Here is a 26990-nt window from a genome sequence, read left to right on the forward strand (position 1 = left end):
ATATTATTAGTTTCAAAAATCCAAAATTTCCCACGTTCACCAACCCAAAAAAAAAAAAAAAACCCTTACAAAGGGGTGGGGCATTATTAATTTGGATTGTGCTGTAAAGAAAATTTATAACATAATACTTCGTATGTATTTTGAAAAGAAAACAGAAAATTAATAACAAAACATAATAGTAATAAATATAGATGGAATATTCCTCGCGATACTTTTTCGGTGACCAGCGTACTATTTTCCACATATAGTACAAAAGGTGGTACCACTAAAAGAAAATAGCTATCTTCGTATTATTTTGCACACACCGTTGATAGTTGGTATTATTTTAAGCCAATTTTCCTTAAAAATACTACTCCATATAACACAACATTGAATATTGGGAGAGGACTCAATTTATTCAAATTCAAGTTTGTTGAACTCATACAATCTTATAATATAGAGGTAGATATTCTAAAAATAATTTAAAAATCCTTTCCATAAATTACGTTACTTTGACTCTTAATTTCAAATTAAGTACCCGTGCCAAATTGTTGATATTTTGCCATAGACTTGAACATTTTATTTTGGTCTAACTTTATTTTTCGTGTTTAACACAAGTACACTCATAGGGTTATTTCACATTGACTCTTGTCCTTTTTAGGATTCGAAACCCAATCCTTTAGGATATACGAGGTACGAAACTTACCAAGTGAGCCAATACTTTGTTGGTATTCTTGTCTAATTATCGATGGACAAATATCATTATTGATATTTCTTAAAAAAATTAAGTAATGAGTACATAGCATAAATCATATAAAAATTATATTTTGAAAACATCAATTAACATGAATCTAAATTAAATAAATCTACAGTATTATTTTTTTAATTTATTGATAACAAAACAAATATTTTAAAATTAAATTTTTAAATAGTGTCACAAGTCAAGTAAAACAACTTGGTAATAAACAGTGAAGATATCCTTTTATGTCCCTATTTGTTGTATCATGGACAAAATTTATTTTACTTTGTGTTAAAGAATGAACCAAGATTTATTGCATTTACATACAGGTGTAAGGTGTACCTATCTCTATATAGAGTGTGTATAAAGGTGTTAGTATATTATGGGATACGTTAGGAATCTTACCATGCATGAAAATTGAACAATATTCAAAATGACCAATTGACCTCATTTAAAACTTACTTCGTATGACAAACAATAAAGGACCAAGAGAGTACAATACAATACGAGTATCCCAGTCGGTAAGACGGTAACGAGCTTATATTATTAAAAACAGAAAAAACTGTTGAAAAGAAAGAAGGAAAACGAAATCAACAACAATAAATATGAATAACTCACTTTGAACCTTCCTCGAAACTTCCCAGTTTCTAGTCATCACCCCCAGAGTGTGTGAACATTGCCAGAGAAAAAGCCAGGAAGAAAAAAAAAAGTAAAGAAACATACAGATTTCTGGTATTCATTCTTTCTCTCCTTTGATTATTTATTTATACAATTATTTCTTCAACTTTTTTCTCTTTTTGCTTCAGTGAAGTAATCAACAAGGAATTTCCCAAAAAAAAAAAAAATTTAAAGTAATAAGGAATTTATTCCAAAGATTTTGATTCAAAATCTTCCTACCATATTAAATTTATATATCTAAACTTTATACTGTATTATTATTTATAAATCTTATATAATTTCTATGCTTAAATTGCAAAATCTTTGCTTAAAAACTTGCTAATACAATCTCCTTCTTCTGAAAGTTGGGTAGGAGAGAAAATTGAGTATAATTGTAAGAAATGCAGTAAAAAGTTGGTTCGAAATCTTAGAAAAATTGAGTGTCATCTCTCCTGCGAAGGTAAATCAAAAAGATATCATTAAAATATGGAAGTTGAGTTCAAAGGTTCGCCGTATCGCCGGCAAAAGGATTTGGAGAGAGATGGGAGCAGTCGAGGCGATTTCTCTGATGATGACGGCGGTTTTAGTCCTTTTGATATTACTACTACTAAGAATGCTCCTATTGAACGCCTCAAAAGATGGAGGGTATGTTTATTTTTTTTTTAATTTTTTTTGTTATGTATTTTGAATTTTTGTTTATAATTTTTTTATTATTTATTGTAATTTTTGTATTTATTTTGTGATTTTTGATGTTAATTTGTTGATGGGTTTATTTTTTTTGGAAGTATTTTTGATGGGTTTTTTTGTAATTTGGGGAATGTATTTTTGTAGGGTGTTTGTTATAGATGAGATTTAGGGGGTTTGTAATCTAGGTATTGTGAGAATATTGGGATTTAGGGTGGACTGCATTGTGGTATTTTGATTATAAAATCTGGGTAGGCAAGTAATTTGTATTCAGATTGATAGAAAAGGGAAAGTAGTGGATGGATTTTTAGGTTTTACTTGTATTTTTTTTTTTTTTTTTAAAATAATATTTTTGTTACTAATTTTTGTATTTTGGGGTTCCTGTTACTCTGTTAGTGATTTTGGTGATATAAGAAGTGGGGGATTCCTTTACCTTCCTTGGCCTCTCAGGTCAAGCTGGACAGAATGACTTGTGAGAGTTGTCGGTCAGTAAGGTCGTAGTCTTACCGAAATAAAACTAAAAGTAAAATACAATACGAGGGTGTCCTCCGAGTACATAATTGTCATAGATGGGCAAAGGTATATCATGTGGTATTTTTATAAATTTGATGAATATTTTAGGATGTGTTTTGTAAATTGCCAATGGGGCTTCTCATGAAGATAAATGTTGCATATAAAATCACAAGCCGTTGTATATCTAAAAATAAATACTCCGTATTAACAGAAAAAACATTGCGATTATTTACAAGTTTGCCACTGCTTTATTCAACTATGCTTATTTATTCCCTACAATACCCATATCCTTAACATGTAAATAGAAAAAAAAAAAAAAAAACTCCCAAAATTTACAAGCCATGGGCACTTATTAATTACACCCGCTACATATTTTATACTGAGTACACGACTACTTGTAGTTTTGTAATGTTGATTTAGCCATAAGTTGTGGATTAGTGCTTGATTCCTTTAACCATATTTGGGTTGCCTGCTGCCTACATGTTAGTTACTTTGATTTGATTATTCTGTCTTGGTGGCTAGAGCTTACATCTTTTAGGCATTACAAGTTTTAGTTGAGGATATGAGGGTATTGGTTCACTCGTTTGGAGGAAGAGCTATCATACCAAAGCAAATTTCATTGTACACTAAAAATGTGAGCAGTGTAGCTAGCAGCATTCGGAGTTGAACAAAGTATTTTGAGGGTGATAGGTTATTGCCATCCATTCCTTACAAACAATGGTTCTCCCTTTGTCCCTAAATGAAAACCCCATTTCATTTAAATTGCTTGTCCTCAAAATAAAAGTCCTATCCCTCAATTGGGTGGGAGTTCATCATCCTATCATTTTATTTTTTTATTCACTTTTGTTCAATAAAGCCTCTATAACCAAATTATATATCCTGTAACATCCCTTAAAAACAATAAAGTATTCTCAGTTTCATCATTTTTTTTATTCAACATTAATCAACTCAACTATGATTAGGATAACTGATGCTTTTATTAGGGATGGATCAAGAGTATTATAGATGTATCTTAGAGTTTTATTAAACAAAACACATATTTTTAAAGTACACTATGCTATTACATTCTTAGCTGCTAAAATTAAATTAAATTTATCAGAGATACTTCAATGAGTGCACATTGTTTGGTGCTCCCAAAACAAGACTTCAAATGCTATGTAGTTTAATAAAAAGACTCGATGTAGTCTCCATGCTATTCAACATTTTTAAACAATTCAATTAAAATTTCAGTAACTTCAAACTTATGTCAATGGTTTGAATAGAATTGTGCATTGAGGGAGGCTTACTATCAAAGTTAGACAGATATATTTTTTTTCTTACAAATTATTTTTACACTGTAGAAACAACTTCTAGCATGAGTGGAATGTAGCATGAATATCAAATTGGCAAGTTAAATTGTTGAGCAAGATTGTTTCACGCACAATCTTGTGTGCTATGATGCTCAAGATTTTAACGTAATACCCTAAATTTGCGTAGGCACTTGAATACTTCTACTATGGGCAAAAAAGGATAATTAAATACTTGCCTACATAATACGGAGCAAGTAGTTGTATATCATTGGACAATATCTTTTTGTCATGTCCCTAAAACAATGTTGTATGCTCGTAACCATATCCAGCATCTTCTAGTTAAGCATTTTCCATTTTTTCTTGCCATAAACTTGGGATTCAGTTTATGTTCATGTGTGAGTCTTATACATCCAAATCTATATATCATAGCTTGATTCTATCCTAATTGAATTTGTTGGGTACGTATAGTTGAGCTGATTAGTGGAAGGTGTTTTAGAGACTTAAGAAGGTCATGTAATAGTTACATGTGAACAGAATCTATTGGTCCCAGATGCTGCAATTATAACTGCATTTAATTTTTGACCATGGTAAATATTTTGAGCTGAATAGCTGATTAAATATTGTTTTCCCCCAGCAAGCAGCCCTTGTTCTAAATGCTTCTCGAAGATTCCGTTATACATTGGACTTAAAGAAGGAAGAAGAGAAAAAAGAAATAATAAGGAAGATCAGAACGCATGCTCAAGTTGTACGGGTATGTATTTGAACTTTGGGGACTTTTCATTTCTATTATGCCATTAATAGCTGTTTATTCATTTTTATTTGCTACTGTCTTAGGCTGCCAATCTGTTTAAAGAAGCTGCTGAGAGAGAAAAGGGTAAAATTTTATTTATTTATTTATTTATTTATTTTTTTGTCATTTTATTTTCATAGATTTGCATTGGCAACTATGTCAAGGTTTACTTTGCTTGTCATGAACAATGCATTTTTTGGTGGTATATATCTATTTTCCTTATCTTGCTGAGTTGTGCTCATAACCTGCATAGCATTTTTGGCTTAGTGGCTTGTGGTGCCATTTACGGACAGCATTCTGTGTTTTGTTTATTATCTCACCCTACGTTTTGCTTTTCTCAGTAACCCAAGAGTATCCTGATGTTCCACATGGTGATTATGGAATTAAGCCAGATGAACTTGCTGCTATGTCAAAAGAACATGATTTATCTGTTCTACAGCAGTTGGGTGGGGTAAGTTTGTTAGTATTCAAATTTTATATCTGATTGGTTTAAACTATAGTTAAATATCAGTTATTGCAGGCTATGCTTAATATGCTGCAAGTGATCTATGTATGTATTTTGATCAGAACTCTTAAAAGATTTGAAACTACCCTTTAAATTCATCTTAAACAAACAATGTTTGGTAGATATTCTAAAAGGAAAAGGCTTCTTTGCAACCTAATGAAACTCAACAACTAATGATGGCTTGAGGTTGGTTTCCAGTGCCAAATTGTACACCTTAGCCTAAGATTTTAGTCAGTTACTCCCTCCGATCCTAAATGTTTTTTCCATTTGGAATCTAAACACTATTCACAATTTAAGAGAATCTTCTAAATTATTTCCAATATATAAAGAAAAAATATGGTCAAGTGGGGTCTGTTTGATTCGTCTCAATGAGTACTTTCAGAATATCAAGCTTATGTAATTAGAGAGATATTAACGATTTAAGATTTGCATTGGCAAATGTGTCAAAGGATTATGGAAAGAATATGAAGATCAGAGGGTGTAGTAATTATGGTTGTTGAGGGCGTTCTGTATAAATTTACTGAGGATAAGATACATGCTCATGCAGCTATAAAGAATTTTATCTTCGAATTATCAATCAGTTAAGCAGATTAAGGATTTAGTTTTTTTTTTTTTTTTTTTTTTTTTCGGTTTTTTTTTATCAATTATTTCTGTCGTCTGGTTGTGTATAAAGCTTTTAATTGGTTTTCAATGCTGTAAATATTTATTTTGACATGCATTATATGTATTAAACTTTAGGTAACTCAATTAGCTGAAAAGCTTAAAACAAATTTAGAGAAGGGGATTCCAGGAAGTGATGAAGATATTCTGCAAAGGAAAAATGTATATGGAACAAACACTTATCCTCGAAAGAAGGGGCGAAGTTTTTGGGTTAGTTTTGCTGTTTTGAGGAGCATTAATTTGATTTCTTTAATGACGGATGTATATGTGATGTGACTTATCCTCTTATTTTTCTTACTTGGTTTAGCGGTTCCTTTGGGAGGCTTGTCAAGATTTGACTTTAATAATATTGATGGTAGCTGCCGTGGCATCTTTGGCTCTCGGTATTACATCAGAGGTGAGTCTGAAGCATTTACATTTTGTCAGTTTATTGTTAATTAAATAGAGTTTAGGAAAAGGAGTATTGATCTATATGGTTCTGTTATTCTTAAGTGCATAAGCTATATTATATTTTTCCAATACCTTGACTACAATTGCTTTAAGGTAATATTGGGGTTATGAATCCCAAGAGCTATTGTTTCGAATTAGCGTGCCTATTTTTTTTATATTTTTTTTTTCTTTTTTAATGAATTTTCCGTTTAGGCAGTCCTGCAGTGTTTCTTTCAAGTGTTCAGGCTAAAGAGAAATGCTCTTTGGTTTTTAAAATTTTAACTGACACATTTTTTTTTTTTTTTTTTTTTTTTTATCATTAATAAATGGGAGATCCGTTTGTGGATTATAGTTATTTTATTTTGGGTGTGATTTATTTTTATTGTGCTTATAAATCCTATCAATTGGAGGTTGGGATTGATGTAAATTTCCATATGCTCATAGCCACTATATATAATCTCAAGATCAGGATTAAGTTTTTTAAAGCTTTGTTGTCTACCAACTATTGACCAGTACCAAATGTTGTCTACGATTATCAAATTCAGTTAACGAGGCCCAATTATTTGCTAACAGGTAGTGCTATAATAACCAATAAAGATATGGTATTCGGTAGTTAATTTTATAACTCAATGTATATTAGGAACTTTTCTTAAATTTTCATGCTGTCAAATAACTCTATCTATTGAGTAAAGGGAGGGTTTGCTACAATGATTCGGTTGGTTCCGGTTTGCTTGTCCATTAGTGGTAGGGTGGTAAACTTAGAGGGTGCGTGCTTCTTTTCTCTTACATGTTTCGTTGAATCTTAAAGGTAATGAATTGAAGGCCTAGGGAGGTTTTAACTTCTGTTTTATTCGTCACTTACTATTATTACTCAGCTTCGGATTAGAGTTTATAGTTTGGGGTAATTGTTACTGATATGAAGTCCCTCTTTGTTCTCTAAAGTACTCACTTTCCATTTTGGGGTGTTTTAGAAAGTTCAGACTCACTTTCACTCTGTTCCTTTTTTGGCATACCTCTTTTACTACCTTGCCCCTCTTATCCCACACTAGTTACCCCTTTCCACCCACTCTCTCGTATTTCATCTACCTTTTTTTTTACACTTACCCACCTTTTACTCCTTCAAACTTTATCCACCTTTTTCTTACGCCCACTCATTTTTCACATACTCTCCTAGAAACAAGAGTCTATAGAAATTGAGTTGAACTTTTGGGAATGGAGGGAATATATATAATCGAACATTGTTCCAAACTATTGTGGGCCCCCTAAGTAATAAATTCACTCTTTGAATGCTCAAAGATATTGGATTTTAAGTGAGTAAATTTTGGAATTTCAATGGAATATATAGAAATTATGGGATTAAGGCTTTGATTGATTGATTGAATGGAATATATAGAAATTTTAAAGATAGGAAAAACATAATTATGGGAGTGAAATTTGGTTTTTATTTGAAGCCAGGGAGTGAAATTAGTTAAGGGAAGGGAATATTGAGTTTATTTGTCTAACCGGTAATCCTGAATAAAAAACATGAAAATAGATAGTTGTCTCTATAAGAAAAAACAACTAAATATAGGCTGTTTACAAATATTTATTATATAGTGAAGGGGGAGGGAGAGTAAAAGGTTGTGTCCAAATTATGGACTTCCCAAAATGCCCCTAAGTGCTAAGAAAAAAATTTAAAAAATCGCAATTTTGCGTAATAATGTGTTTTTAATAAGAATATTAAAATTACCCATTTTGTCACAACTTAAAATCTTCCAAAAATATATAAGCCTAAGGAAAACTCAAAAAATAAAAATAAAATAATAAATTACAACAGTTACAGTCTCCGTAATTACATAATTGTGACTTTCCTAATTAAAACTTATCATTTCAGTTCTTATACATTCTTTAAAAAATAATTTAATTAATTACCAATCTTGTAGAATAACAAAGGGATTTCATTGTTTATCATACATCACATGCTTAACATTAAATTAGAGTATGAAACCTCTATAAAAGATGCAACTGAGATGGACACTAAACCCGATGCTCGAACTTTCAATTATTAGAAAGGTAAATAACAATCTTGTGCACTTACCTATTTTTCAATAGGAAAAAATGTTTTGTGAACCTCTGAATTACATATTTTCCAATTTTTATAATATGTGTCTCTCATTGTATATGGGTGACAGAATTGAATAAATTGTTGAAGTAAATAATATAAATTGCCATATGCGTCGGTCATTTATTGCCATATGTGTCTCTCATTGTATATAGGGCTAGTATTTCTTATGCAATGCAGCGGTCATTTATTTTTTAATTTACTCTCTTATTATTTTCTAAGATGTAAAGCTTAGCTCACTTTCGAGATTTAAATTTATCTTTGAAATTTTTATGCTAGTTATAGCTGATTATAATTATTTTATTTTTTTTTAAGTTTTTTTCCCCCCTTTTCTTTTTCTTAATCATTTGGGTGATTACCAATTTTGTTGTGCTACAGGGAATCAAACAAGGATGGTATGATGGTGGTAGCATTCTCTTTGCAGTTTTCCTTGTTATTGTTGTTACAGGTATATATAGTTTTCTTGTCAAGAATCAAGGATGTCAATAATTTATTTAATAAATTGCAATTGTTTTTATTTTCTGCGAGCTGGCAGTCTTGATAAGAGTGATGGCAAGTTTATGTTATATATATATATACGCTGACAAGGGGTGGGCCATTACCAAGTCAGATGATCCAACCCCATACTTCCCCTATGATAGTGATCTTATCAAATGAACTATTTTTTATAATGTACTTTTAGGAGGAACATGCTGTTGTAATTAAGTGTTGATCAATGAGAGAAACATGTCATGTAAAAGATGAAACTATGTTAGCAGTTTTAATGATACAAGGGGTAGGCTGATGCAGATCTTGTGCTAAGAGTGCATAAATCATGGAGTTAGTAACCGATTGCAAGAATATAAAATAAAAATTGAGGCGAAAGATAACCAACATTATTGAATGTATTAAAGTCATAATAAAATACAAATTTGGATTGCACAAGGTTTATATGAATATTAAATGCTAGTGATGACATCATCAACAACATCACTCCAATGCCTCGAAGAAACCTTTGCAACGGGTGGGGGTAAAGAGGGTTGCATGCACGTTGTTATACCTTGTGATGAGTGAATATTGGAAATGGAAATTGTGGAAATGCTAGGAAATAGGAGCGGTTTTCAAAATTGATGTTGAGTTTTTTGCTTTTGCCCTGTATTTATTTTATTTTAATCTGTATCTGCTGAGAAGTTTTTTACTATTTTTGGTTTTATGTCATTGGAACCTGTATATATGCAATATAATTTATATATAGCTGTTTTTCAATCCTATGTTGTGTTACTAATTCTAAGGGACTTTGAACTTCGTTTTTTTTTTTTTTTTTTTATATATATATATATATATAATTTTTTTTTAAATTTTTTTATTTCATTTTTATTTTTAATATCTTGCAGCCGTCAGTGATTACAGACAATCTCTCCAGTTTCAGAATCTGAACGATGAAAAAAGGAATATACACCTGGAGGTATTTAAATACCTGAACATTTTCTTTCTACCATATTTATTACTTTCTACCATATTTATTATAAGCAACTCAAGTAGGAGTAGCCTCATTGGACTTTTTCCCCTTTCATGCATGCACCATTAAATTATTGTTGTATGCTTGAAACATAATTTCCTTAATGTTGTTGTTAAGTGTTAGTCGTCTCTAATATATTTTCCCACAGGTTATCAGAGGGGGTAGAAGGGTGGAGATTTCAATCTTTGACATTGTAGTTGGAGATGTCATACCTCTTAAAATTGGTGATCAGGTGAATATGTTATTATTTTTCTCTTTATTCTTGCTAGTTTGTTTCAAGTGTATGCTTATTGACTTGAATTATCTGTAGGTGCCTGCTGATGGAGTGCTAATATCTGGTCAATCTCTTGCAATTGATGAGTCAAGTATGACTGGAGAGAGCAAGATTGTAAGCATCTTCCTGTTAGTAGTCCTTGATACTATCCACTAAACCTTGTTCTAAATTTTGTACTGTTTGAACTGGACTTCTGCAGATTACCAAGGATACAAAATCACCCTTCTTAATGTCTGGCTGCAAAGTAGCTGATGGCTATGGAACTATGCTGGTAAATTTTGAACCCGTATAGTTTTAAATCTGTACTGAGACTTAACTTGGACAACAGCCTTCTGTTTAAATTATGAATATATTTCATCGTTATTGCTATTTTTGATGATGCATTTTGCTATACATTCCTGACATTTGAATTATGTTGGTGTGGTGAAGTAAAAATTATGCTCTTTTCATCCCAAGTGATTATTTTAGTTTCTAGGATTCTCTATCGCTTTCTGTAATTTGTTCATGACTCTGCAAGTTTCTTTAATTATTGGTTTCATCTTTTGGAACGAGGACTGGGACAGCTGATATTAAACAGAGAGTATTTTTTTTGTATAAGTTGAATTTCATTGTGAGCTGAGATTGCTGAAAGAGGTTGTTTACCACAAATTTATATCAGGTTGTTGAGTATCTGATCATGACGTGATGTGCATTTGAATGCTTCCAACATAAATTTCTCCTTAGATTAGTTGATGTATTGTACCTCTTCATGTCCTTGGTAATCAGCAAAATTCCAGTTCCTGGGAATACAGATAAAACATGAAGGTGCACGTTTCGGCATCCAATCCAAGGAGAAATTAGGGATTGTGAAGGTATTATGAGATTATAATGTGGGGAAAGCATCTGCTATGAATGGTGGTCATTCCTGGCAATACTTGAGTAGTTGAGTGGTGGAATTCTTGACTAGTAATGATCTGAAATGTGGGAGAAGTCATAGTTTTTTCTGTTCAAAGATTGATATGAGGGTTTCCGACAACTGTTTGAAATTTTCACGTGATTTGTAAATTGTTAGTGCACCTTCCATTATTGTAGCCCATCTTACTTCTATATATCCAGGATTCAAATGAGTATGCTGTTTATGCCTTCCCATTATAGCTTAAGTTTCTTGTTGTCATTCCCAAAGCCTAATTGCACATGTTATTATGCCCTGGATTAAGAGGGCTCATATGAGCTGTTGAGACATCTCAAATTGTATTTTAAAGGTCTTGTAGCTCACAACTGTTTTTATTGTGATTCTAGTTATAAATTATTTTAGACCCTTGGTATGGGATCTCGGTTTGAAAGGATGTGTCTGAAGTGTACAATTGGTTTCAGGTCACAAGTGTGGGTGTAAATACGGAATGGGGTATGCTGATGGCCAGTATTTCAGAAGACACTGGTGAAGAAACACCATTGCAGGTAAGTTCTTTATTACATATATGTTGCCATCAACAGATCTGTAGGTCTTTTTCTGGTTGTCCTTTTTTTCCTTCAATCCTGTTTTTTAAAAAAATATTTTTATCTGTCACAGGTGCGTCTCAATGGCCTTGCGACTTTTATTGGTATTGCTGGTTTAACTGTGGCCTTTGTTGTTTTAGTTGTCCTTCTTGCTAGGTAAGATGATTCAGTTCTCAATTGTACATTCTATCCTCTGGCTAAAGCAACACAACAATAGTAAAAGTAATATATGTCCTTGTTTAGGTACTTTACTGGTCATACAGAAGATGCTAATGGAACTCCACAGTTTCAGAAAGGAAAGACAAGTGCAAAACATGCTATAGAAGGAGTCGTCAAGATTGTCACTGTTGCTGTATGTACAACTTTCATGCATATATTTTTTTTGATTTTGATACATATGTTGTCAATAATGTGGGTATTATAACTTCTTGACATTCCAGGTGACTATTGTGGTTGTTGCTGTGCCTGAAGGTCTTCCTTTAGCTGTCACTTTAACGTATGTCTACTATCCTCTTCAATTCTTCATTCATTTGGGTTTTCTTATGTGGACTCCAATACAAGGAATTGAACATCTCTGTAATGTTATAATTGTTAGAGGCTCTTTTGGTGATATATACCTTTTTGCTTGCCTTCTTTTTCCATTTATAACTGCTTTCATGGGCCATAATCATTTTACCCCGAATCTTCTTTTTATCTCATATACCGGTGTTGGATTCTACGACATGGGTAAACACTAATAGAGTCCTACTTCATTTTAAAGCAGAACCACTGGGAGTCTTGATGTAAAAAACCCAAGTTTAACACTTGAGCGCACACCTGTATCCGACACAATTTTGAACTCAGAGTAACTTAAGTCTTATAATGTTAGATGATATGACAATCTGTGAATACAAGTGAGTCAGTTTTGACAGAGATCATCACTTAAGTTGTAGGCCTTTTCAATATTAAAAAATTTAGTGTGAAGAGATTATTTGGTCCCCTTTTTTTTGGTATGAGTATTGAAAAAAGCTATGCAGAGGGGGTTGGTTCATATATGAGGGCACCTATCACCTATGTGTTAATATGATCTGGGTTGGGCTTGGGCCAAAAGAGCATTAATTTTAAATGTACGACAGGATACTCTGTGCTAGAGGGGTGTGCATCCTGAGATTCATTCTGCATTGTAAATGGCCATATCTGGGATTTCCATTATGGCAATGTTGTCCCTTTTATCCACCCTTACCCCATAAGGTGGCAAAAGGAAACAGTTGATTGTTAGTTTGGAAAAGAGGGAATTGACTTGACATAATTTGTCCAAGAAGAAAGATCGCTCTTTTCTTTTCTGCGTCTACTGCTGTCAAGCTATGTTTGATATAGCTTATATATTTTGAATTTTTCATATTACTTTTTCATATTGTTTGGTTCAATATTGCACCTATCATACAACTGTATTTCTGGACATTTATTCTGTTATGCTCTGTTCTCTTCACCTTCAAATTATAATAATCAGTAAAAATAATTTCAGTTCAGTAAAAATTATTTCAGTTAAGTTAAAATAATTTCAATTTAGCAAAAATAAGGTGAAGAGAACAGTAGTTTATTTTTATATCCTTCTCATTGCTGATTCTTTTCATGATGCCTTTTGCAGGCTTGCATACTCGATGAGAAAAATGATGAGGGACAAGGCTTTGGTATGTAATCAGGCTTTATTAGGTATTAATTGTGGATTTGATGATGTTGTGAAATGATCAAGTCTTATTCTCCTACAGGTACGAAGGCTTTCGGCTTGTGAAACCATGGGTTCTGCGACTACAATATGTAGTGACAAAACTGGAACGTTGACCCTGAATCAGGCAAGGCTTTGATCATTCAAGCATCATAAGTTGTTATTGCTGTGCCTTGTGTTTAACTGTTAATTGTTTATGGGATGAGTAAGCTTGTAGTGTATTTGTTATAGTGTCTTATTGAAATGGGCATTACCATACATCTCATATTTCTGTCTAAATCATTGCAGATGACTGTCGTGGAGGTTTATGCTAATGAGAAGAAAATTGATCAGCCAAATGATGGTTCATTATTGTCTCCTAAGTTGTCCTCTTTACTCATCGAGGGTATTGCGCAGAATACTACTGGCTGTGTTTTTCTGCCTGAGGTTAGCTAGATCAGCTATAACCTTCAATCTCTCTCTCTCTCTATACACACACACACACACACACACACACTTTGTTTATTATTAGATGCATCACTTTTAAAATTGCGAACTCCGAGAGATAGAGAGAAAAAATAAAGAGGACCCATGTGATATGAGAGAGATAGAGAAAATTTATTGACTAAAAGGGAAAGTGATGCATCTAAACTGAAACTTCCATATATAGAAAGTGATGCATCTAATACGGAGGAAGTATATATATATGTATATATTATTTAATCTATGACATGGCGTACTTTCTGTTGTCTAGTGTTTGTAATAGTTGCGAAATTGGTATGCTAAATATGTTTATCTGCTATTGTTGATATTCCGTTATACATCTTGTCCTCTTGTTTTCCATGCTGAGGTCAACAGAATTACTCGCTGCTGTCGAATCTGGAGTCTTACCTCTCTTACAATAGCTGAAATGTTGTTTAGTAGTGCCCTAGGAAAAAATAATTAACGTTAGTAATAGTTATTATCTTTAAAATTGGAAGCACTAAGCTTTGGCCGTGTCACTTTTTTGTTAAAATGCAGGGTGGAGGGGATGTTGAAATCTCTGGATCACCAACAGAAAAGGCCATCCTTTCATGGGCAGTTAAGGTACTTAAATTGCGATATTGGTATTGGAAGTTGATATTATTATTCTTCAACATTATTAACCTGAAATTTTCAGCTCGGAATGAATTTTGATGCTAAAAGAGCAGAGTCTACGATCATCCATGCATTTCCTTTCAACTCTGAGAAAAAACGGGGAGGTGTTGCAGTTAAAACAGTAAGTTTGTGACAGAATCTTAGTTCAACCCAGTTCTTTTGCAATTTCCTGTTTTTGTTTGCTAAATGGTTTTTCTGTTGTTAAAAATGATGGCAAGTAATTCTCAGATAAGCTACACCAAAATACAACCCAATTTCTCGAAAATGTGTCCTAATAAGTTATGCAGTATATGTTAGTGGTAAATGCTAGTAATTGTTAAATGATGGCAAACATTTCTAGGTTAAGTACCCCAAAATTTTATTTAATTGCTTGAATAAGTTATGCACTACACTTTAGTGGTAAATGCTAGTTATTAGTATAAAAAAGCAATTAGGTGAATGTTGAGATTCCTAATCCTGTTAAATAAACAGATGGCATGAGCTAATTATTAGTTTAACGGTCTTTAGTTTTAGGTTATTATATGAAATTGACATGCCTCAGCCTGCTCAATTGAATCTTAGGTAATGTTCGACCCTGGTCTCTCTCTTTCTGTTTGCCTATTCTACAATATTAACTAAAATGTAGTGAGAGTGCGTGCTTGATCAGATGGCTATTTTCACCATTCTCTTATTATTCTTTTTTTTTTTCTTTATTCTTTTTGTAATGTTTTTCATTTGATGTTATTTGCAGCCTGGTTCTGAAGTCCATGTACATTGGAAGGGGGCTGCTGAAATTGTCCTTGCTTCGTGCACCAGTTACTTGGATGATAATGACTCCGTGGCTTCACTAGATGAGCATAAGGTGAAGAAGAAAATGTGGTGCCATAGTATATGTTTTGCTTTACGTGTAATCCTAATTAATCATTTAGTGGTGCCTTGAACTCTTTCAATCTTGAACACATAATTTTCATTTTCCCTTCCCCCTCTTCTGATCTTGTATGCTGGCTGAATCTATTGGGCTGAAGAATTTTCGTTCTTTCCTTCTGTTTTTTCCCTCTTTTCTTCCGACTTTCTAGTGTACACAATAGTGTGCAAATCTGTATAATTGGGCAAATTTTTATCTCTGTTCTGATTGAGGCTAGTAGTAATTACTTTATGCCCCCTTGTCAACTGTATAGGATTCTGGGCTTATTTTTAGATGACTGAAATTCCTGCGTAGTTTAGGGTAATATTTGTTTGACAATACATAAAATTGGCATTAGGGTAGGTGTGCATGCACTCATACGTAGTCATTTCATGATGTGTGGTTCTAATTGCCTATCTATTTTTTTGCAGTTGGCATTTTATAAGAAGGCTATTGAACAGATGGCTGTTCAAAGTCTTCGTTGTGTTGCCATTGCGTATAGACCAGTTGAGTTGGATAAAGTGCCGTCTGATGAAGAGCAACTATCTCAGTGGGCGTTGCCAGATGATAATTTGGTTTTGCTAGCAATTGTTGGTATAAAGGTATTAGATCTCTTAAATTTCTTGGATAACTGTCCATAAGCTAATATGAGTGTCAAAAGTTTTGTCAGTGTTGAATTATAGTTTATTTTATCACAATTCTTTTCACTGTTGAAGGATATTTGTGTTCTGTGTAAAACCACTATTTTTTGCTTTTGCCGGACTAAGAGGTTTTCAGTGCTAGCTATGACTAGTTCAATGCTGGAAATCAGATCTATGTCCTTAAAGTCTATCTTAATCTATATTGTTATATTGGGGCAAGCTAATAGATTTGGTCTTGTCTTAACAATACTGTTGCAAACACTTGTATTAGCCGTGTCTTTTAAATAGTCAATTACACTGTACTCTATGACCTATGTCTATTCAAATGTGGCTCTCAATTTGGGACAGTGTCTGGAGTAACAGTAATTAGGAGAGGTTAGCTTCATCAAATGCATACGTTTTGCTTCTTATTTACCTGTTAATTATTCTCTTTGTGTTTCAATACTGCTGGTACTTGATTTTGTGCTTTTCATGTTTATGTCAACTAGTGCTGGTAACATGGAGTTGAATGTCATTAGAATGCTTCACCAGAATTTAAGCAGTTTGATGGTTAATTTGTAGGATCCTTGTCGCCCTGGAGTCAGAGATTCCGTTGAGTTATGCAGGGCTGCTGGCGTAAAGGTATGTTTCTGAAGTTGCGATTATTTATAGTACTGCTAAATTAATGATGACCTTTTTTTTTTCCTCCCCTAAATTTGCATTAAATTAATTATCAAGAATGACAAAGTTAATATTGACCCTGGCCCTGTGCATCTGCATTAGCTTACTATTGGCTATGCCAAGGTTTTTGAACTGGTGAAACTATCACACTATTCAACACATGCATTAGGGCCTGTCAATTTTTACTGGCATGTGGAAGCAAAGATGATTTTCCTCCGTTCCATTTTTGTTGACACATTTTTTTGGGCATGTTCGCCGAATGGCAATCAAACGTCATCAATTATTAATAAGAAAATTATAAAAAAATTATATATTGAGGCGAATCTAATAAGGCCCCACATGACTATGCTCCCCCCCTCCCCCAAAACCCCCTCTTATGCATTAAACACCATAAGGAAATCAAAGTAACTTATGTGAATACTGGCCAAAGCCCCTAAAGTCAAAATATGTCAACTAAATGAATGGTGGAAGTATATATGTTATTTTAACTAAACTATTTATTTATTTATTTATTTGTTGTGTATCGAGTTTTATTGAATTTTAAGGAGTTTGACATTGTTTTGGGCCTTTTGGCCACATAATAATCCACCTAGGTAACAAGCTAAAGGTTGTTTCCCTTTCTTAATTCTAAAGGTCCACATAAGTTCTTGAATAGAATACAGTAAGTCCAAGACCCAAGTAACATGAGAAAAACTAGGGTGTTTTTTTTTTAAAAGCCACTGTGCGTTAAAAACCAGTTGTATGAAGTTGTTGCACTTTCAATTATATTAATATTATTAACCATAAAAAGATAATGTTAGAGGATATTCATTTTTCAAAATTTTGGGGAGTTAGATCAGCATATAAAGTGTGGCTTTTATTGACTTTTAGGGGTGCATATAGCCTGATTGGTGTGAATGGCAGGGACTTCTGATTTTTTTTTTTTTTGTTTACTTGATCTCCATTTTTTTTTTCTTTGATTCTGAATCTTTTATCTTGCCAATAATAATTGTGTAGATCTCATTGCTTTAGGTGCGCATGGTCACTGGTGACAATCTTCAAACTGCTAAAGCTATAGCTCTGGAGTGTGGCATCCTAGCTTCAGATGCAGATGCTAATGAGCCAAACTTGATTGAGGGAAAGTCATTTCGTAGCATGTCGGAATCTCAGAGAGAAGAGATTGCAGAAAAGATATCCGTACGCACTTCCACTTCATTTACTGATGTCATCATTATATGCTCTGCTTGATTTCCTTAGAAAGAATTGAACTTTTAACTTTTGATTGAAGTTCTTAAAAAATAAAATTGTTAGTTCGACCGACAGTAGTAACTAACTGACTACGTTTGCTGGTGTACAGGTTATGGGAAGGTCTTCACCTAATGACAAACTTTTGCTTGTCCAAGCTTTGAAGAGGAGGGGTCATGTTGTAGCTGTCACTGGTGATGGAACCAATGATGCTCCAGCATTACATGAGGTATTTCATAATCCTATAAGGGGCCGTTTGGTTTGCAAAGTGGAATCGGAATGGAATGGGGAAAGGGTATGGAGGAGAATGGAATGAAACCCTTGAAATTTAGGGTGTTGTTTGTTAAAAAAAAAAACAAAGGGAATGATTCCATAGAACCAACACCACAGCACCACCATTTAGGGTATTTTTTGACTTTTTTTTTCTGGAATTTGGTTGTTTGGAATTCCGGTGGCGACCAGCGAGGTCGGGGGAGGGTGGATCGAGGTCGGGGGAGAGCCGGCGAAGGTGGAGCGAGGTCGGGGGACCCGGCGAAGGTGGAGTGAGGTCGGGGGAGAGCCGGCGAAGGTGGAGCGAGGTCGGGGGAGAGCCGGCGAAGGTGGAGCGAAGGTTGGGGAGAGCCGGCGACCATTCGGCGAGGTGTGACTGCAGTCCGGCGAGGTTGGTGGGGTGTGTGTATGGTGGTGGTTGGGGAAAGGGAATGGTAAAGGTGGGGGGGGGGGAATGGGGGTGGACTACTTTTGGGTAAACCCAAAAATAAAGAAGGGGAAAGGGAATGAAAGAATGTCGCTAACAAACGACAACAAAGGGATTCATTCCCTTTCATTCCCTCTCCCTTTGTTTAAACCCCCCAACCAAACGCCAAATGTGTATTAAGATATTTTCTATCCTCTTTTTTTTTTTTTTCGTTTGCTGACTTACCTTCTGTCATTAATTTATTCTGGTAGTAAACTGCAATTCTTTCCTTATTTGGTGTAACTGAAATTCTGCCTTTTTTACCCCTTTAGGCAGACATTGGTCTTGCAATGGGTATTGCTGGTACAGAAGTGGCAAAAGAAAGCTCCGATATCATCATCCTGGATGATAATTTTGCTTCTGTTGTTAAGGTAGGTTGGTCCTTGTTAGTCTGTTGACCGAAAGAAGTAAATCTCATTTCACTTAGTGGTCATGATGCATGAGGTCTCTGGAAAGATAATGATGTTGCGGAGATGCCGATCAACTTAAACTTGCTGTATATATTCTGAAAGTTTAAGTCAAGACATGATTATATTTATCAACTTAATGTTTGCTACTAGGAGGCTTCTTCAAGTGAAAATCTACTTTGTTTTTTTTTCTTTTCATATTATTATGTGCTGTATATGATTAGATAACATTTATACTTTAAACTCTTTCAGGTTGTTAGATGGGGTAGATCTGTGTATGCAAACATTCAGAAATTCATTCAGTTCCAACTTACAGTCAACGTGGCTGCCCTCATTATAAATGTTGTTGCTGCATTTTCCTCTGGTGATGTTCCATTGAATGCTGTACAGGTAGCCGTCTCTCCTGTTCTTTCTATCCTTTGGAAGGATACGGGAATTCCTAGTCTTGAGTTGTGTAACATCTGTCCCATGACTGTCTTCACTCTTCAGTAATATTATATTATTATGCAGCTTCTCTGGGTCAATCTGATAATGGATACTCTAGGAGCACTTGCATTGGCTACAGAACCACCTACAGATCACCTTATGCACAGACCTCCTGTTGGTCGAAGGTTGGTACTGGAAGCTTAACTTTTGGATATACGTTTGTTTATTCTGCTCAATATGATTTGTTATGATATAGGAAATATACTTTCCATCCATATACTTGCTTCTCTTGTTTGCAATCTTTGCATCATGAATGATCTCTGCAAACAAGTTTCAATTTGACTATATTCTGATGTATCTATCAGCTGTTACCCATAACATGCGCCATATCGTAGGGTATGAGTGGGAGGGAAATCAATCCTGTAAATGAATAAGTTTGGTTGTATAGAGCTAGGTACAGTTGGAATGGGAATAAGAAGTGGAGACAGGGAAAATGGAATTTTCTGAAATCCAAGAATCAGAGAAACATTTTACTATAAAAAGATATAAATTTTTTGTTTTAAAAAAGGTAATTCAATCCAAATTTTCTTGTATAACTAGATCTATAAGAGAAACCTTCTGAGTAGTGGGGCCCGTTTTTACAAACCTATAGGCTGAGATTAACAAGTGAAAGACGCAGAAACAAACTAGTTCACTGTGAGACATTTCAGAAAGAATAAGAGAAGAGTTGGAGCGCTATCACCAAAATTGAGTCACCAGATTGGCACTAGACAACCAATCAACTTTTCTGACTAGGTGATGGGTACTTGACACATCTACAAATAGCAATTCTGGATTGTGAGATCAATCCACAGTATCACTTTTTTGTTTTTCCTGCAATATCTAGGTGTGCTACCAAAAATTGATTGTACATTAGCATATTGATGTACAAAAGAAAGATCCTAATCTAAAAAAAATGGACATTGAAATTTGAGGTGCCAGACGTTTACATGCTTTGATGTTCAAAAGAAGATTCTAATCTAAGAAGATATGGAGAGGTTATGCTAGCTTTTGTGTGAAATTATATGAAGCCTGAGATCCAGAATACACCTTCTATTGCTTATTTACATAAATATTAGTATATTACTACTAAAATGTTTATTGTATCCTGATAGTATCATATTATATAGCTATAAGTTCTTATTGGGATTGCTTCTATACCACTTTGCGTTGTTGCTTTCTTTTCCTTAGTATTAAAGACTTCTTGACTGGTTATCAAGCGATTGATCTAAGTTTGGTCTTTTGAGTATTCTGGAATATAAAAATCTGTAACACTATTTTTGTAGGGAGCCTCTTATAACAAATATTATGTGGAGGAATCTATTGATACAGGTCAGCTTCTTACTTTGTTCTTTTGCAGAAAGTTCAGATAAGCCTTTATAGTTGAATTGGTTTATGTTCAATGTTATTGTATATTATAACACGTCTTTTTTTTTTTTTTTTTTTTTTTTTTTTTTTTTTTGGAAATAATAGGCTGTGTATCAAGTGATTGTTCTGCTTATACTCAACTTCCAAGGTCGAAATATCTTACATTTGCGGCATGATACCACTGAACTTGCTAACCAAGTAAAGAATACAGTGATCTTCAATGCATTTGTCCTTTGTCAGGTGAGCGCTAGTGGAAATTTCTTTTTTGTAATGCAATGCAGCTTTTATGGCCAATTGTTCAGAGTGTAGCCTATTCTAGTACCTATGAATCTATGATTACAGCATTTTAGTGAATATGAAATGTCAGAGGACAAAAAAAATTACTTGGGATACCATCACAAAATTCTTTCATAAATCAAATCCTCCTTTCGACGAAAAAAGTTGTGTTCAGTTAATAGCCAATTTCAGAGAAGAGGGGTTTGGGGGGGGGGGGGGGGGGAGGGGTATGCTTAGATTTCTTGTGGTGCTGTTTTGGTGTTTGGATAAATTCATTGACTTAGGTTGCCAAAGTACTGACTTTGATGCAATTTGATGATGCACAGATATTCAATGAGTTCAATGCTCGTAAGCCCGATCAAGTCAATATATTTGACGGAGTTATTAAAAATCAATTGTTCATGGGAATAATAGCAGTAACTTTAGTACTTCAGGTAAAGCTGGTGAAATTATGTGTATGCACTATTAATTATTTTAAGTCGTGCAGCTCTAATTTTTCTTTTCGGGTTTGTTTCGTTGTGTCACGTATATTGCAGATTGTGATAGTTGAGTTCCTTGGCAAGTTTGCTAAAACTGTAAGGCTGAACTGGCAGATGTGGCTTGTCTGCGTTGTCATTGGTGCTATCAGGTACAATTTTTTTTTTTTTTTTTTTTTTTTTTTTTTGTCTACTCTTTTTTGGTTTCCTACTCCTCCATCGGCATAAGCTTTTTCTCTTTGTATGCTTCCCCCCTCCTGTTTCTCCTTCAACATAAGCCATGTTTATGTCATGTATTGATTGGCTAACTTGTTAATCTCCCTATAGTTTCATTTTTGGGTTCACTACCTCTTTCTTTTGACAATGAGCTCTAAAATAACTTTTGACTGACGTCTTCTTCTGATCTTTTCTTGAACTAGTTGGCCTCTTGCTGCCTTGGGGAAGTTGATTCCTGTACCGAAAACTCCTCTAAGCAATTATTTAAAGTGCGGAAGGTCCCAACAGAGAAGTCGTCATTAGTAAGGTTCTCTTCCCTTCACCACCCCCCCCCCCCCCAAACAAAAAATATTTGGCCTGTGAAAATATACTAATTCTATCAAAGAGTAGAAGTGCATAGCTTTGATCTCTAATTTCGTTTGAGGAATTCTGGAACATGCTTGTAAATGCCCCTGAAGGTGGTTCATCGCCAATATTGATCTCGTGTCTCTGGATGCTTGAGATAGCATTTATCCAAACCTACTGATTTGTGCCCTTGTGCAATTTCAGGCTAGGGAGAGAAGACAGGGCATCCAGATGACAGTATACTATACAATGAAAGTAGATGATAGCTTCAGATTTTCTGCTCACTTTTGCTTTTGGCGACTAACAAACATACGCGTTGAGGAATTCTGGAACATGCTTGTAAATGCCCCTGAGGGTGGTTCATCGCCAATATTGATCTCGTGTCTCTGGATGCTTGAGATAGCATTTATCCAAACCTACTGATTTGTGCCCTTGTGCAATTTCAGGCTAGGGAGAGAAGACAGGGCATCCAGATGACAGTATACTATACAATGAAAGTAGATGATAGCTTCAGATTTTCTGCTCACTTTTGCTTTTGGCGACTAACAAACATACGCGCTGACTTGTGGATAGAAATTTTCTTGCTAATTTCTTGGGTGCCAAATCTTTTGTACACAGATTAAATTGATGATTTTCACCTGACCACTACATATTTTGTCTGGGTTGTTGATCATGATTGCGAGGTGTTGGTGTGTTGTGTTCACGGATAGTTAACTTTTGTTATAGCTGGGAATTGAAAGGTATATGGCAAAAATTGGGATTCAAGAAACAATTTCTCATGTCGTTTCCACGGAAAGTGTTAATATTCGCTGCAATTAGCTGGGTTTTGGAAGCACGATTAAAACATGATCATTGTTATTATTCCATTTTTTTTTTTTTTTTTTTTTTTTTTTGGAGTAAAAAATTCATCTGATTTGCTGCGTGACATTCTAATTTTTTATTTTAAGTATTTTTTATTTATTTTTTTTAAAAAAATTTGGTCCTCATATGATTGATTATGCAATATAATAGAGAAAATTTGTAACGGTTTGTTATTAGGGGTGGCAATTCGGGTCAGCAGGTCGGGTTCGGGTCAGATTTCGGGTCGATTTCGGGTTATGCTTAGAAACTATTAAAAATAGTGTAAAACTTATTATTATTATGAAATATGAAATTTGGGTCAAATCGGGTCGAATTCGGGTTGTTCGGGTTCGGTTCAGGTCGGGTTCGGGTCTCTCTCAGTAACTTCGGGTCGGGTTCGGGTCGGGTTTTCGTGTCGGGTCAGGGTTTGCCAGCCCTATTTGTTATACTTGATATAAAGGAGGATGAAGCACAGATTTGTATAATACTTCCTTGCAATACTTTCCTCTTAAAGCAATGTTAGATATGACTCTCCAAGCGCCAATCACCAACTGCTCTATTTACCCCAAGCAAACTCAGACTGGAATCCACACATCCTTTGAAAAGTCACATTGGAAGAATAAATGATTAATAGATAGACGCATCATGCATCCTCTCTTCCGCATAAACTGCACCTCATATAACAGTGAATACCAATCTTGAGTAAATTTTCACACGCTCCGAACTATCCCAACTTATTTTGAGACTAAGGTGTTGTTGTTGTCGTCCAAACGATTAAGAATAGCCAAGATAACTACAGTATAAAATTACACTTGGGGGAAGCTAAATTTACAAATATTAAGTGGTTATTAAATGAGCAAGGAAAATGATAATTAGATAGAGAAAAGTATGCAGAAATTATACACATATATTAATTTTTTTTTTTCATTTTTATTCGGAAAATTTGAAAAATATCACCATCTATTGTTGTCATTTTGTACAATACCACCTTAAGTATTTTTTTTATTGTATTTTACCACATAGTTTTATCAAAAACACTAAAAACTACCACCACTTACCCCAACCTCCCTAGATGACGTCATAGTGGGTCCCAATAACCACCTCCCTTTCAATTTCCCTATCTCTTCTCCCGATTTTTCCCATGTTCTTCTATCTTTCTTCTCTTATTTCAAATTTTAATTCTTCTAGAGTAGAGGGCTGACCTTACTGGAAAATCGCCATTACCATGTTAGTGTTTTGGCCCCAATTTCATGTATTAATTGTGTGAAAATTTTCTTATCTTATTGTCCAAAAGCTACTGGTTTGCAGCCTTATACCAAATCCTTGCAAAAACCAAATCTAAGTAATTAGTAATTAATCGAGAAAACAAACCAATTATTCATCCAATTAATCAATTCATAAAACCCTAATTTCAATTGAGAAAACCCCAATTTGATTTCACTAACCCTAATTACACATAATTTTCCCCTCGATTTTGAATTGTTAATTCGATGGAAGTTGTAATTGCAGAATTCTAACCCTAAATTGCGACAGAAGAATTAAAATTTGAAAGAAGAGAAGAAAGAGGGAAGAACAGGGGAAAAATCGGGAGAAGGGAGAGGGAAATCGAAAGGGAGGTGGTTATTGGGACCCACCATGATGTCATCTAGGGAGGTTGGGGTAAAGTGGTGGTAGTTTTTAGTGTTTTTGATAAAACTAGGTGGTAAAATACAATTAAAAAAAACTTGAGGTGGTACTGTACAAAATGGCAACAATAGATGGTGGTATTTTTCAAATTTTCCTTTTTATTAGGAAAATTTGAAAATAACCACTTACTATTATAGTCATTTTAGTAAACTAGGTTAAGTCCCGTACAATGCACGATTGTTAAATTATTATAATGAAAATGACTTTACAAAGAAAGGTATAAAATATAATAAATCGACTAACCAAGTATTAATAAGTATGAATAAATAATATAGTATTAAAATAGTAATAAAAAAATTAAATGGTTTTAATAGGCAATTTGATATGTTAGGAAGGTAGTTTAGATTTATATAAAGTAAAAGTCATAAATTAGATACAAACCTTCTTTTTCTATAACAATGATTTTTTTTTTTTAAGCAAATAGATTTGGAGGGAAATTTTTTAATGATATGTTACCAAGTGTCATTATTAGTTTTACTTTAAGTAGTATGTAATAGATACCACCAACAAGTCTTCAAACATAAAAAATTACCACCTTTTTTCCCAACCGCTCTATAATGACGTCATGGTGGGCCCACTAACTGCCCCTATTTAATTTCCCTGTTTTTCCCTTTTTCTTCTCTCGATTTTCACATTTGTTCTTCCTTCTTCTTCCTCTCTCTTGTTTAACCCTCAAAGCTGATCTCTCACCCACCCAAATTGAATGCAATTGATACATTCATCACTCTTCTCTCTCTCTCTCTATCTCTCTCTCTCCCCTCTTTCCTTCCTAAAATAGGGTTTTGTCACTATTCTTAGAGAAATAGCGCAGAGGGGAGGACCAAAAGCGAAGTAAAATTAGCGGCATTAGAGGAGGTTCTCCTTGGTCCATGAAGTGAGCAAGGAAACTAGATATACACACTTGCAAATCTTGCACATAAATACAAGATCTTTGCCAAACCAAAAAAAATAGCAAATAGCAATCTTAATTGGCAGTAATTCGTGAAATAAGAACCAATTTTGCAGCTAATTAACCCTAGAATCAAATCCCAAATATATTTTATACCCTAATTACAATTGAAAAACCCCCCAAATTATTTGATAAATCCTAATTTTATTTACCTTTCTAATAACATGCTTATGCACTCGTTGTTGCATTGTCGTTTGGCTTGAATAACAATATGCAAATTAAAATTCTAAATTATGAAAGGAATGATGTCCTTCGAACAAGTGTATTATTCCGATAGAGGGTTCAGAATTAATTACGAAGCTAATTATTCGGTGAAGTCAAGTGATCGAAATGCCTAGCTAGAGGCCGCTTCCGATCAGTGAGATTAAGATATACGTCGATAATGTAATACTCCGTAATTTTATAATATTTATATATAAATTATTTATTTTATTTATTTTATAAATTAAAATTATTCATTTCACTTTAAAAGAAATTTATTATTTAAATATTATGTAAGTGTGTAAAAATATTATAAGTCATTAATTGAGGCAATAAAAATATTCTGAATTGGGTCATCCTTATTTAAATAGTTGGATCAACTTGTTGGGAAATTGAGGACACTTAAGAGCCCAACAAGTTGGCCCCACAGGAAGAAGTTAAGGGGGAGTAGGATTTAGTAATGACAGTCTTGTAATTATGAGTTTTTGTTTTAAAAGGGAAGTATAAATACTTTAAAATCCTAAGGTTTTTCAATAAAAAATCATAATTGTCAGATTTCACAAAAACCCCAAAAGTTTTCCTCCTATTTTCTCTCCTTTTTCTCTCTTCTTTTTCCTCTCTTTTTCTCTCTTTTCACACGCCTCTCTCTCCCTCTTTTCCTCCCCCCTCACGGGCGACAGCCACCGACGCCACCACCGGCGCCACCACCGACCACCGGCGGCCAGCAGCAGTAGCCGACAACCACCGGCAGTCACCCACCTTCTCTCTCTTTTGTTTTTGGTTCAATATTGTTATATAAAAAAAAACTCTTTTCTTTTCCTAATTTAATTCTAGTTTTTTTTATTGATTTAAAGCATGATTTTGATTATGTTTTGATATTGATTTTGGTTATTTCATATTGTTAAATTATTCATATAAATTTCAGATATTTATTTAATCAAACACTACTAGAAATAGGCCGTTTTTCGAAGGACTGTCGAAAAATTTGAATTTTTCGACGGAATTTGGGTTTGTCAAAAAATTCTGCCGGAAAAGGTAAGTTGCGACGTAAAATCCCTAGAAATTATTCCGACGGATTTTTTTTCCCTCGGGAATTTACTGCTTCCGACGGAATATTCCATCGGGAAATTTTTTTCCGACGGAATATTCCGTCGGAAGCTGTAAATTCCGAGGGAAATAATTCCGTTGGAACTAACAACAAA

At 34.1% G+C, this 26990-nt stretch overlaps 1 protein-coding gene across 3 annotated transcripts; it reads left to right on the top strand.

The window, feature by feature from the left end:
• Positions 1–1200: 1200 nt before the first annotated feature.
• On the top strand, positions 1201–22927 carry LOC110716867 (calcium-transporting ATPase 10, plasma membrane-type-like). 3 transcript variants are annotated; one of them, XM_021895519.1, is made up of 35 exons: positions 1201–1450; positions 1741–2020; positions 4496–4612; positions 4696–4735; positions 4993–5102; positions 5895–6026; positions 6124–6213; positions 8725–8794; positions 9720–9790; positions 9993–10076; positions 10155–10232; positions 10318–10389; positions 11472–11555; positions 11668–11750; positions 11838–11946; positions 12035–12090; positions 13222–13264; positions 13343–13426; positions 13588–13725; positions 14299–14364; positions 14438–14536; positions 15146–15256; positions 15730–15900; positions 16501–16560; positions 17611–17775; positions 17936–18052; positions 18832–18930; positions 19219–19356; positions 19477–19577; positions 20718–20763; positions 20905–21039; positions 21402–21509; positions 21612–21703; positions 21971–22069; positions 22317–22927. In XM_021895519.1, coding segments are annotated over exons 2-35 (3228 nt in total). In that variant the 5' UTR covers positions 1201–1450; positions 1741–1861; the 3' UTR covers positions 22318–22927. The 3 variants fall into 3 exon arrangements, with proteins under 3 accessions (XP_021751211.1, XP_021751210.1, XP_021751209.1); XM_021895518.1 differs by having other exon boundaries at positions 1836–2020; positions 21971–22074; XM_021895517.1 differs by having other exon boundaries at positions 1202–1450; positions 21971–22074.
• Positions 22928–26990: the final 4063 nt, after the last annotated feature.

This window comes from Chenopodium quinoa, unplaced genomic scaffold (genome assembly GCF_001683475.1).
Source record: "Chenopodium quinoa cultivar QQ74 unplaced genomic scaffold, ASM168347v1, whole genome shotgun sequence".
Lineage (NCBI taxonomy): Eukaryota > Viridiplantae > Streptophyta > Magnoliopsida > Caryophyllales > Amaranthaceae > Chenopodium > Chenopodium quinoa.

What these genes read in the sequence shown, in the direction of transcription:
- LOC110716867 (XM_021895519.1), top strand. Translation starts at nt 1,862, where the DNA reads ATGGAAGTTGAGTTCAAAGGTTCGCCGTATCGCCGGCAAAAGGATTTG. An exon ending in TGACTGGAGAGAGCAAGATT is followed by an intron (nt 10,233 to 10,317) that starts GTAAGCATCTTC and finishes GGACTTCTGCAG; the next exon opens with ATTACCAAGGATACAAAATC. An exon ending in ATTTTGCTTCTGTTGTTAAG is followed by an intron (nt 18,931 to 19,218) that starts GTAGGTTGGTCC and finishes AAACTCTTTCAG; the next exon opens with GTTGTTAGATGGGGTAGATC.